General features: G+C 40.6%; 1 protein-coding gene across 1 annotated transcript in view; it reads right to left on the reverse strand.

Moving 5' to 3' along the window:
* veph1 (ventricular zone expressed PH domain-containing 1) overlaps positions 1-14147 on the reverse strand; it is a 54751-nt gene that overhangs the window by 24723 nt on the left and 15881 nt on the right. Inside the window, exons 4-6 of the mRNA XM_076100878.1 lie at positions 7658-7821; positions 6191-6400; positions 258-478 (exon numbers count right to left, since the gene is read on the reverse strand). Of these exons, the coding sequence (XP_075956993.1) occupies positions 258-478; positions 6191-6400; positions 7658-7821 (595 nt within the window). The remainder of the gene's footprint in view (positions 1-257; positions 479-6190; positions 6401-7657; positions 7822-14147) is intronic.

Here is a 14147-nt window from a genome sequence, read left to right on the forward strand (position 1 = left end):
CAGAAGACCCCAAACAAGTATTTGGAAGCTCCCAATCCTGCACATGATGTTTTTGTTTCGGAGAGAGCTGTGCGTGTCACTCCCAAGCTGCAGCCAGATGAATCCCAGTCAACGTATGCACATTAACACTCACACATGCACACGCACACACAAAAGCACAAGCATACTGTGTCCTCACATGTTGTGCTTGCATTCTGCATGATGAGAAAAGACATAGGAGCATAAAAACATGGGCCTGTAAATGCCCGTCTCCTAACCTGCAGTGCATGGCCGTGCTCTCCTCCAGTCGTCTCCCCAGCAGTCGGGCTATAGCAGTGAACGAGTTGCTCATCCTGTAGATGTCTTTGCCGCAGCCTCCCAGTAAAGTCGGGTAGCGGTCGGTAAGAGCTCTGATCTCCAGCAGCAGTGTGTGGTGAAAGCTGTGCTCCATGCTGCCCAGACAGGACACCAGGTAGACCAACACGCTGCGAGCATGAGTCTGGAGAGAGGAGGCGACACAGAGAGAAAGACAGGATGTTAAAAGGATAATATCTGCTGTTGTGATCCACGCTGGTCCCAGCATTAAACTAAACAAAGAAAGAAAGAATTAATGAGATTGCCAACAAGTTGTTTTATTGTACAAACATCCAGTTTTATGGTTATTTCTAAAGTCGTGGTTGTTTCTAAATACAGAGAAAATGACTGAAAATGGCACCAGTGTTGTGTTATAGGACAGCTTGAAAGTATTTTCTGTGTTTTGGTGAAGGAAAAGAGTAGATTTTATCTAATTCGACACACATTGGTTTTACACTTCCAAGAAGTTTCTTTTGTTTCTAAATCACGACAAACAATACTGAATGCAAACACATGCTCTTGGCAAACTTGGCATTACTTTCCACTAGTGGTAACACACTTTTTGTCATTCTGAGTTTGCTTTTTTGTATCCAGAGCATATACAACCTGCTCACCTCTGGCACAGAATAACAAGATTCAACCTCCTGTTATGCATATTTGATTCTCAAAGGAAGGTTCATACTTCTCTTCTATGTGTACTATGTCCTATGATATGCAATCTCATAATCAATATACCCCTGTGAATGCAACAACAACTTTCAGGTAATCACTTTTTAAACCATTTTGGATCCTAAACCGTTATTTTACAAAAAACCGACACGTTTTAAAGTGGTGTAAACTAGTCAATCATTGTGGTAACAGATGAACACAGGTGACATGGTTCGGTAAAGGCACTCTGGCTGTGTTTGAGAGCAGAACCAAAGCCAACAAAACATCTGGAAGCAAAAAGAGGATTCTTTAAAAAAAAATAACTTTGCGCTTGTAAAAACTCACACTGCTTTGACTGAAAAAAAGAGACCCACTCTCTTCTCCTCCTTGAGACAAACTGATTGATTGATCGAAGGAAGGACAGAAAGACAGAGCGAGCCAACCTGTGCTTCCAGAGCTCAAGCACACCTTGTAACAAGGAGAGAAGAATGCACAGTTTGGGCATGTTTCACAAGCACGCTCTGTCGGATGCTATATTTATACGGGGATGTCAAAACGACCAGAAAAAGGTACAACTTGACTTTATACCGTAACAACATGCTAAGGTAGGTATTTAGGAGTTTATGAGCCTGGATTGCAGGCTGCAGGTACAAAGACTTTGCTAGGATGTGAGCTACTTCTCCACACAGTTCAAGCTTTTACTGTTGAGATGTTTTACTTTTTAAGGACTTACTATAATACTTCCAAACATTACAGCATAAGCATAACTCGCATCATTTCAGACATATAAGCGTAGTACTTTTAAAAGCCTGCCAGATCAAATGAAGCTCTCCCTCATCATAAAACGACACAGCTCGTGTTTAATTGTCTGGAAAAAAGCACTTGGCCTTAATTTGATGTCTTAAACACATCACTGGTTTAACTCATGACTAAATTCTTCTGTAAAATCCTGCAATGAGCACAATAACAGGAAGTTAACAAAAAACAAAGAACTGTTACATTTAATAACTTTAAATGTTCACCAGAAAATGATGACAGGAGGGACACGAATGTGGAGAAATAAATCAGCTCTTTCTGCCTCATGTGTGCTCTACTACACAAACATAAACACACGCACACATAAACACACACACACACATAAACACGTCCTCTGAGAAAGACACAACTTGGCTCCGTCACCCCATTATCATAATTCCAACAACACTGGGAGAACATCTCCTCTGGCGGTAGAACATGCGTTTGTGTGCAGGAGATATCTGATTAAAAACTTAGCTTTAATATTGAATGATTCAGAAAAAAAAAAGAAAACACTGCATCCGTCCAGCAACAAGCCAAATCTGTGCTCTGCTCACAAACCTGTTTCTTTCTTTCCTTGTTTGCTTGGTCGCTTATTTTCCCCTGATTGTCCATCAGCACACTGATCTCTCTGCTTGCTTTGGAGCTGCAATCTGGCACACTAACAAGCCCCATGGAGATACTCCTGTGTGCATGACTGTGTCCTTTGTTGCCCACAGCACATTAATCACTTGCGACAGTGACAATGACTGTGTATATATCAAGGGGACGGATGATTTAACCTTTGAAATTCCGAAAATTTCTATAAATAGTAAATGTGAAGAATTTCAGCAAAGTACAAAAATATCACACTTAAGTTACATTTTATAAGTTATACTTGTGTTTTTCCATGAGCTATGATTGTGCTCAACAGCGGTTGCTTTAAACTTTTTAAACTCATACGGACTGTGTGTCATGGTACCTCTCTTTGCCAGTAGTCACCAACCTCTTTGGCTTGTAACTTGTAACTTTATATTTTTAGGAGCTGTTAGCAAAGAGATTATTTTTACCTTCTCAAACTGTTATTTTAAAGAGGTTGTGTAGGCCTGAGGTAAAACGTAGTCGTCTAGATGTGCTGTATCTTGCGACGCCTTGGAGGTGAACCAACATGAAGATGGTACACAATGTTAACAATTTTAAAACAGTGCAGCCTTATAATCTTCATTTTGGCTCGTAAAATAATTGTTTTATTGAAGGTATGACATAATCTGAGTGTCTAGTAAAACAGCAACACTTGAATGATGCTGTCTTCTTTAAACAGTTAACATTTTGCAAAGACAATACTTTATTGTTACGTATTGAGGTTGTACTGTATATTTTGTGGTGATGTTGTGTTGGACTGCATAATATTGAAAACTGTTTCTGATGTTAATAGGCAATATAATAATATTAAAAAAATTAATTTAGTATTCAATCAACACAATTCTGAAACATTATTAAGACCAAGTAAAAAATATCTTAGTTTTCCAAAACTAGGATTTATAACAGGACTTCTGGGTTGGACAGCATTAATTAAAGCTTTTTCTTTTCTCAATGTACTTTGATGAATATACAGCACAATATAGACTAACTCTCTTCAGGAGGTAAAGGAAACCAGAAAGAGTGTTGTGCAATCATGTTACACTCAAGTACAAATGCACCCCTGTGAGAAAGTGTGTGTGTGTGTGTGTGTGTGTGTGTGTATGTGTGTGTGTGAGAGTGTGTGTGTGTGTGTGACACAAACAGGAACCCACAGGAGGTACTCTCCACTTCCATCACCAGGAGGCCTCTGCAGAGGCATTTCCCAGAAAAACATGGGTTATTTTCCAAATGGTTCCAATGTGAAGAAAGACAGGACACTGAGGCCTGACCAACTGCGTGCATATGTGTGTGTGTGTGTGTGTGTGTGTGTGTGTGTGTGTGTGTGTGTGTGTGTGTATTTGTGTCTGTTCTGAAGCTGGGTTGGCAGGTTTTTTTGACAAGAAGATTGAGGAGGAAAGGTTGCCCTGAAGCAATAGAAAACTGTATTATGGTTTCCAGCTCCATAATATCTGTGTGTGTGTGTGTGTGTGTGTGTGTGTGTGTGTGTGTGTGTGTGTGGGAGTCGTGCCATATTTCCCCCTTTCATTAATTTACCCAAATTGTCGTTAAACTGCGTTAAATGGACCCAGAGGAAAAGAGGGAGGGGGAGCCCTCAAGCTGTCCTGCTGTCACCTTCATCGCTCCGCACACACACACTACAGACTGGCTGTAATGTCTGTCATACAAACATGTTTTTATTATTATCCAGCAGAGGTTTGCATCTTCCAAGGTATTTTTGAGACGGGTGTTCACTGTCTTCCCGGGATGAGAACATCTTTGCCGGGGGTTTAAATCCAGTATTTCCACAAACTGTGCTCACTTTTCAGAAACAAAACTACAATTATTTTCTATTAATGTTGTCTCTTACTGTCAAAACTTTCAACAAACACAATTTTGGGGGAGCAACATTTACTCAGACTGTAGGTGTTTTAAAGCCTGGGCAACAGAAAACTCGAGGCTACTCTGAACCACTTTCAGATGGGAAGAAAAGACAATATAAATAGAGGAATTAGAAGCATTGATTCAAACCATCAGATGAAGAGTCTACAGCCAGACAATGTCATCATGGCAATCAATCCACCTCCCCTAAAAATGTCAGGCCATGCCGGCAGCAGAGGAAAAGTCAGGGGACCACCAGACTTAGTCGGGAGCTGGGAGCCATGAATGTCTGAGCCCAATTTCATAGCAATCCGTCCAACAGTTGTGGAGATATTTCAGTCTTGACTAAAGTAGTGAACCGACTGACATTACTGTACCATCCTCAGAGCCATGCCACTGTCTAAAAAGGAAGGTGGGTTCAAGGGTCAAGCAAGCTGCTAAGACAGCACTTAATGACTGATCTGTCTCTGAGACAGCTCAGCCGACATCACGCCCTCCCTCTCCAGCCCGTCAGTCAGCAGAGATGCCACTTTGCTCCAGTTGCGAGGCTAATTAACCTGCAATCAGCAGCTCAAGTGTTTTTGCAGAGGCCAATCACAGCGAGTTAATGGCTGAAACACCACTTTTTACGTCAAAATGAGTGCCATTAGAAGGAAATGAGCGGCCAAGTCTGTCGGGCAGCCAAGGGTTTAACTCGTGGGTTGGCCACAATGAGGCTCATGGGACACATTTAGTCGACTCCACACAAATTTAGATTTTGTAAGTCTTCCAAAAAAGTATATTATTAGTAACAGTAGTTATAGTTTCAGTCGTAATATTTAGAAAAATGTACCCGGTACATCAAATTAAAAATCAGATCTGCCACACAAGTGCAGTTCAGTTCAGGTTGTCACCTTATGAAGAACACTTTCTTGCGGTTAGTAGTCCCTTACATTGTGTCGTTCTTGCACCATTAGGCTGACAGAGCTGCTCTTTAACTGTTCCTTCAAATTAGATTTGTTTCTCTCCCTGCCAGAGGAGCAGTTTGTTGCGTTTCTTCTTCTCTATTCAGCTGTAGAGAGACAGAACTCTCTGAGGAGCCGGCGTGTGCTTGTTTAGAAGAGACGCTCCTGAACACTGATGTGTGTGGTGTCGGACTGCAGTTCAAACCTTCCGGTTTAGTGTGTGCTTTACACTTGGCAGGACAACAGAGAACAAGTCATGCGAGAGTGCAGCCAGTTCCTCCCTACTCATTAGAATAATCACGACTGCCCGTTTCAGTGTGTGCGAACACCCACTGCTAGACAGACGTGGGGTGTATTAATAACATTATTCCCAAGCCATTTTAACAGGAATTTGAGAATTTTTACAGCCTGTCTATGTTTACCACAAACAGACACAAACAATGACAATACAGACAGCTAACAACACACACCACCTTGTATGACAGGTACAAACTTCAGAGTAAGAATGATTTCAAGCACCTTCCTTTGCTTCTTATTGCCTTCAGACCCTTCATTCTTCCTCTTTATGTACCTTAATGTAATAACTGCAAATCTTTCTTTGTAGAAATAGTTCTACATCTTGGGAAATACACGTATTATTTTTCTTGTAGAGAGTTGGATGAGAAGATCGATACTACTAGCGTGTCTTTAAAGTAAATATGTAGTTGAAGCCAACAGCCAACAGTTAGCTTAGCTTAGCACAAAGACAGAGGGAAACGGCCTGCCTGCCTCACTAATTAACACGTTATATCTTGTTTGTTTAATCTGTACAAAACTCAAAGTGTAAAAAGAACATTATTACTATTATTTTTTGGCCGGGATTAGTACATTCTTGGATTCTTCCAAAGTATACTGAAAAACATGTATCCACTTTCTGTATCAGCTTCAAATCACTGCTGCACACGAACGTGAACTTGGGTAATTTGTGTGTGTTTTGACTGCGGTGTTTGTACCTCACTGATGATGCCCACGGCACCATGGATTTTGGCCACGTGACCCAAGAGAGCAGGGCATTGTTGTCCCACAATCCTCAGCGTTGGCAGAAAGCTGACCAGTGAAGAAGGGCTGGCCTGTGACACGTCCACGAGCGCGCCCAGTAGGGCCTCAGTTAGGGATTGGTCTTCTAGGAAACTGACGAGTGTGGGCACCTGAGGGCTCAACATCTGTTCGGGTGAGGAGAAACAAAGTTAGGGAGGGAAGAAAGCATTATTCATTGCTTTTGATTATAGCCGTAATCAGCGTTTTTTGCACCATCACTCAATACCAAACAGAAGTTCAATGGGCCTTTAATGAAGGCTTGAGGTGAGAGGAGTAACCTTAGATAGGGATGAACATACTGGTGAGTAATAGCAAACAAAAAGTTTGACCGCCGGACTGTCTGTACAAAGTTTGTGAATGGCCAGTTCCTCTCTACTCATTGGAATAATCACTACTGCCTGGAATGCACTAGACAGGACCAGATGCTCACCATTTCCGGGCCCTCCTTCTGCTACTTTATGAGTCACTCGTTCTGAATAATCATATTAATATCAAACACATATCTGTACTCCAGGGAGAAGATGCTTGACTCCATAAAATAAAAGTTACGTGATTTTCCATATTAATGCCATGGTTCATCGTTTCAATCACTTCCAGTAAGTGAATATTAGGATGCAGACGATTTGGTAACTTTTGAGATGAATGAAGTTACAGTCATGACCACATTTTTTTAGTATTTCTGTGTGGTGGGTGGAGATTAGAATAACTCCAGATGGCTGGTTTGGTTTCGTGAGGAATGACATGAGACCACGTTTTACCACCATGTGCTCTGTTGGCTGGTATGTGGTACTTTCCCCTCATGCTGACCACCAGCAGCTCTGTTCCTACAGAGAAATGTGCACTCCACATGCACTGCTCCATTTCATCACTTCTAACTACGTTCCAGTGGCTTTTTCTATATTTCGACACAAGCTCATTACAGGGTATTGCGAAGTTGAATAGTACAAATTCTGATTAAGCTTGACTCATGGGCAGAAATATTACACAAAAGCCACACACGTACATCATTGTAAGCCAGTTGGATGGTGCTATATTTTCAAATATCCCCACAGTCTTAAGTATTGTAACTACCTCATTATCATTTAATATGAGTATCTAATAAAGCTGGAAGGGTACATGTTTTAGATGTTACTAGGTTTCTTGAAACTGTTAGTCCAAAGCTGATGAAGATAGTGCCAACAAAAGTTTTTTTTAAATATGACGAAATATAATTCATATTTCGATCAGTGACAGTGAAATAAGTGAGTTAATTTACATGGGCCTATGCTGTAATAAAAAGATAACATAGTAGTATGTTATATATCAATATAGTTTGATTTGCCCACAGTGCGTTGTGCTTTATTCTTTAATCAAACTACACAACAAACAACACAAACACTCACCAGTGGATGTTGCTCGGCAACAATTTGAATGAGTCTGATTAGGTGTTGTTGCTCTGGGGACTCCAGCTGTGACATCATCGCAGTGAGGTTGCCTAGGTGACAGTGGATGGTATCTGGTTGCCTGGGGTAGACCGAGTGCAACACTCGTAACAGCATGTGGTTACCTGAGAGGGGGGGGGGGAGAGAGAGTCAGAGTTGCTTTCAGTAAACCTCGTCGCCAAATATAAATTTGGTGACCACCATTTTGACAGTGAAAGGGTCACAATTTAGAAAAAGTAGAACGAGGTTTGTTGACCAGTGTTAACAGTAGAGGTGGAGACATAAGTCCACTCCATTTTCTTACAAAATGCCCAAAATACAAGAAATTACATTTTCCCAAAATACCCCACAACATCCCCGTCTTTTTCGTTACACTGATCGATGTTATTACTTTGTGAGGGTAGACCAAATAACAAAAACACCTTTCTGTGGAAAGCAAATTACATGATTTAGTGAAAGTGACATCTATTGCAAGTCTGTTGTGTTAGACTGCATTCGTTTTAGTTGGGTGTACCTAATAAACGGGCAACTACTCCATCAGACTACTTATCTGCAACTAGTTATTGATGTTGCCACATTCCCAGATTTCAACAATTAACTTGGTGACTATAATTTCTGTATATTACTACGAAGAAAACTGAAGGCCATAACTATCAAACAGACCCAAGTGGCATGAAACCTGAATTTTCCTTTAAGCTGTTCATGGGGTAGCTTTACTGGAACATCATGCATATTTGACGTAACTGTCATTTCCCCTCAGAAAACACACACGATCCCCCGTCATGACACAACATCTGTGTTCAGTAAATAGAACTGTTTCCATTTGTTGTCAATATTTCTTCAATGAAGCTGATGCAGGAAAAAAGAAAGTCAGTGCTGACGCATGACTGGACATAAAGGCATTTTTAAATCAGCACGCAGCCTAAAAAAAACCCCACGGCATTACCCAACAGCCTTTGACTCACGTATGAAACATCTTTAAGTGATTCACTGAACAAAGACTCTTGTTTTCAAATGGAAGGTTTGTTATTGGTGACATTTCAACATTTGGCTACAAACAATGGCTTCTGTGTCAGACGCCTGACAAGAGATGTTGCAAATTTAATTTTTAACCACAGTGACATTTTGGAGCTTAATATAGAAGTTGTATAGATAGATAGATAGATAGATACTCAGACTCAGGGTCCATATAAGACAAATACATAAAGTGACATACACAAACAATAAAAGTACATAGGCCTAGCAATGCCTTACAAAGAGACAGCTGTAACAATTTCGCCACAGCTGGGACTGGTAGCGTGTGGTACTAAACCTTATGTTGGTTAAAACCAATATGATCTCATTTTCAGAGTCATTAAGTCGACAAATTCATTCATACATGAGATTTCTTAACACAGTTTGGAAAGTATTGACTCGTGCAGCCACAAACATTTCACTAGCACCGCTCCATCTCGGTCTCTTTAGCAATAGTCTCATGGCGTCATTAGAATAAAGGTTTGTGTTAAAGATGCTGCAGGGTTTAAACCATGGACAAATTATAAGTGGTGTTCATAATTGGTGATTGGTATTCACCATCGTAGTTTAGAGAGTGAGCCTGCTCTCATTTGCTAATTAGCGAAGTACAGCTGAGGCTCATTGGAATGTGATTATCTGTAAAATGAACAGCTGAGGGATCACCAGAGTTATTACAGTTCATCCTGAGGGGAATATTAATAATGTTTAAAGTCCAGCCGTTACTTGCTGAGATATTAGCCATCCCAGGAGCCATGCCGCTATTAATTTCAATTCAAGTAGTAACAGCAGAACTGCCTTGACATCTTGAAGCGAAATTACAGTATTTATGATCATTAATCATATTTTTATTCATCATGAACATCTGGTCCATAACATTTCAAAACAGCTAGTAGCTCATGGTGAACTTTTGTCATATTTCATAAAAGCTTAAAAATAGCAAAAACCTAAAGAGATGGTTTCAAACAGGTGATTCACGGCTATAAATCACTTTAACCACAGGTTTTATCCCGTTACAGACAACTGGATGCTGACCAACCGAGAGGACTCTCTGTTCTGTGCTGAGGCAGAGGACGGAAGAAGAGTGCACATACAGTACAAATTTGAAAGATGGGTCGCTGGCTCATGTGTTCCTTTCATTTCCTGTAATCTTAGATTATACAAGATCACACACACCCATCTCCACACTTACGGCACAAATCGCCATAAAAAGAGACAGGCACAGTACATGTACAGAAAGACCATAAAGTTGTGGTTGCAGATTTATAGAGCGTACCTATTAGAGCACACTCACCCACATCTAAACACACAGACAATACACGCGAGACGTGAAGATATTCTTTTGATTATTGATTAAATATACTTATTGTCTCATATTTAATTTTTTATTTACTTGACTCACACTGAATCTCCCTACAGCACCCTCTGTGTGTGTGTGTGTGTGTGTGTGTGTGTGTGTGTGTGTGTGTGTGTGTGTGTGTGCGTACAGTTTCTGACCTTCATACCTTCATTCCAGCATACAGCCAACCCATCATCATGAGTTACAAATCTCAATAAAATATCCTGTAATGACCTTTGGTTCTGTAGCACACAAAGGCGACATTTTTGAAAGGCCCATCAAACATTTTCCGAGAGGAATGAGAACTAAGTGATCTGTCAAACTATTGTTAACTTTATGTGCTGAGGCAGGAGAGGACACGATGGCTTTCTTTTGCTCTGCTGTTCATATAGTTGCAGCTCTATTTTTGACAAATACGGGAACATTCCATTAAAAACCCACAATCCACACATACCTTGGCAAAAGAAACTGAACTCTTATGCAAGGGACGTTATTGTACAAGACAAAAATGCAGAGATCAGCACGAATGATATCCAAAGGGATGCATTTGGAAGCTTTACAGCTTACAAGTGTTTCCCAACACTCATTTTGTCTGCGTTTGTCCCTAAAGTCGTATATCACACAGCTCGAATAACCTCTGGTGGCAGAGGGCGGGAGAAATCAAAAACAGAGACAGGGGTCAAACATCTCCCAGAAAATATCTTCGGAATTCTGTGCATTGTTGTTGCATGACTGACCCCCCCTACAGCACAGTAAAATACCTTTAAGTATTCAGCACCACATGAAGCTGACGGGGATCCAGAGAGCAAAAAAGACGGAGGGATTTTCCTTTCGTGTACACAATACTCAAAATGTTTCATGCATAAAAATATTTTATATGCATTCCATTCAGTGAAAACCATAACGGCAGACCAGATGTGCGGCAGTGCAATTCATAGACACACACACACACGTGTGTCTCTTGCACAATTTAAACTCAATGACCATCCTCCCCCTTTCACCCAGATAACTTCAACCGTACATACTCTCACCATCTGTGTGAAACAAAATGTCCTGTGCTTTCTGACTTGATGCATCATGGTGATAAAATATGCAGTGGAGACAAATAATTTCACTGGTGAATCATGAATGAATCTTGCTTTCCATGACGCATACACAATGCTATAAACATGTGCATAATGCACATGCACACACGCTGATGTGACTTCTTTACTGGTGTATCAGAGAAACTTCCTGTTGGCTTGATTCCTACCTCAGGTAGCAGGCTGAAAGCAAAACATGGAAACATTTACACCCAACGCATGGACACACATACTTATACTCATACATATAACCAAACATGTGTTTGTTGTCTTTTTAAATCTGTATCTTTAAGCTTATAATATCCCTCTACTTCTATATATATAAAAAAGGCGTAGCTTTATACCTTCAATCCAACGTACTGGCAGAAATGACTAACCTGATGAAGGTCTAGCAAACATTTTTTTGTAACAAATGTATTTTTGCAAGTTAGACTGTGCGGGAGTTTTGTTTCCAACTTTTGATCTACTCTTCCCTCTCAAACGCGCCTGTCTCATGAAATGGATGTGCATCTCCTGGTCTAATTACAGACACTACCACTCTGTTTTAATGCCCTTTTAACTTTTATTCAATGAAATCTTGCAGCTAAAAATGCTTTAAATCCCCGTTCACTTCACCTTTAGTGCAGCATGAATGCAGTTATAAGTCTAGTTCATCATTTCCCCCAAACACGTAATATCAAACGTCAGCATGTCTCTCAGTTTTTTGTCTCTGATTTTTGTAAAGTCATACAGTGTCAAACTATGGCAGCGATTATAAAAACGTAGATTCCCGCCAGTATTTTCGCCAAAAATAGAGCCGTGATCAGTGCTTTGTTCTCTGGACTGAGGGAAGACTGGACGCTACAGATATCGCTGTTTTTTTATGTTTTAAACTAGTATTCTGGCCATATCTTACACATTGCACCTTCAAATTCTACCTTTTTTCCCCTGGTAATTATTAAAGTAGGTCTTTAAAAATGATTATTGGTTATTAATATCGACTGAAATTAAACATCATGAATCATTTTCAGCCCAGCCCTAGCATCATTTTATTTACTGAGAAAGAACTATTAGACAGAAGCAGTCTCGAAGATAAAATTGTCAAAAGCATACCACAGATGCTTCGTAAAAAATAATTCAATTCCATACTTTCTGTTAAGAAGATGTAAAAGCTTTAATGAACTGGCTGCAGGTTAAATAAATATTGTGTTCTACCAAGTGGCAGTAGAGAACTAAATAAAGTAGCTTTTGCCACTTCACACAACTCCATCTCCGTCTGAGCAGCAGTCTGAATGAGAAGGCTGTTCCATGCAGATAACAAGTGAACAAGTGTGTGTTTCAGTAGGTATTTGTGAGAGAGAGAGAAAACAGACACAATGAAAGAGAGACACAGGCAGACAGAAAGATGGAGGGAGGGGGGAGCGAGATAAAATCTCATGAGGAAGTCATTATTTCCCTCCCCCTTGAAAACACCCACATACACACGATATATACTGACACAAACTCACGCCATACAAATTCACATACAGTATATACACCCACAAATACCTACAAACCCACATGGTGAGGCTGACAAATAAATAAATAAATAAGTAAACAGAGCGAAGCAGGAGAACAATAAACCCATTTAGAAACCCCTAATGGCTGGGTTCTATTCAAACTTCCACACACACACACACACACACACACACACACACACACACACACACACACACACACACACACACACACACACACACACACACACACACACACACACACACACACACACACACACACACACACACTCTGCATGGGGCAAAAATCAGGAAAGTTTGTGTTCACTGCTTCCTCCCCCTTCCATTACTTCTTTCCCTCTCTCCCTCTCTCTTTCTCTCAGTGAGTCAAGGGGCTGCAGTTATATCTGATTACAACATACAGGCCACCTCCAACGACGCATTACTCACCGCCTCACTTGTAGGTTTGAGCGCCGCTTTCACATTCTATACTTGTGAGAGCCAAATGTTTTCACAAGGATGGAAAATGTAGAGAGCTTTTTGAACATTGACTAACTTACTCACAGGATACTCTTCATGTGTTTGCATAATGTTGTGTAATAAAAGGGTTTCATTCTAAACTTGTAATCAAGATTAGTATGGATCAAAGACAATTCGGAGTTAGAGCTTGGGTTTATAGTGACGGTTTGTAGAAGGATTAGTTTTGGGGTTGAGGAATTCTTCCGGTTTATTACAAGCTTCTTGTAGGTGAGGCTTTTGTCCGTTTTGGTTTTAATATTGTACTCATCAAAGTAAATGTTGAGATCTGGGGCCCATTTCAACAAGCGAGCACTGCTTGCACACAGTTAGCAGGTGGTGGTGGTGGCGTCATGTTAAAAAAAAAGATCACTCGTCTTTCAGGCCTATCGCATCCTCGTGCATGGGTCACAGGTACATAGTGATTATTTTGATCAGTGAAAACATGTCCAAATCAACACAAGAGGAAATGATCGCCTGTTGAAAATCCCAACTTGCATTTTGTAGATTTGCTAAAACGGGCCTCTTGGGGCAGCATCGCTAAGAAGTAGTGAGATGAATCGCAAGCAGTCTGATCGGAATCAGTTCCTACAGAAAAGCTTAGTTGTGTAGTGAGGGATAACTAACATTTCGGATGCACACTTTGGGTTTATCTGAAAGAATGATGGTTTTGATAGTCTGACTAAGATGTTGGCCTGATTACAACCCATTTGATTGCCTGACTGCTTGTGTTTCTTGCCCCGTCAGACTTTGCTGTAGCGAAGTCACCGTGTTCCCAGCATTTATTGCTGAGTTGACCCATGTTGCGATAATCCAAATTTATCTTTTCAGAGTAAGTATGCAGGGCTGAGGGTTACGGTCTGCTGGTTAAGATTATAGATAAATACAGTAAATCAACGGAAAGTACTGAATAGTATTATAAACGTGTGTGTGTGTGTGTGTGTGTGTGTGTGTGGAGCGCACGTTTCCCCTCTTTGGTTGAAGGACTCTACACTGCCAGGCTTCCTGCCAAAGGATTGCTCAGCATT

This window comes from Anarhichas minor, unplaced genomic scaffold (genome assembly GCF_050575085.1).
Source record: "Anarhichas minor isolate MPS153535 unplaced genomic scaffold, ASM5057508v1 ptg000026l, whole genome shotgun sequence".
Classification (NCBI taxonomy): domain Eukaryota; kingdom Metazoa; phylum Chordata; class Actinopteri; order Perciformes; family Anarhichadidae; genus Anarhichas; species Anarhichas minor.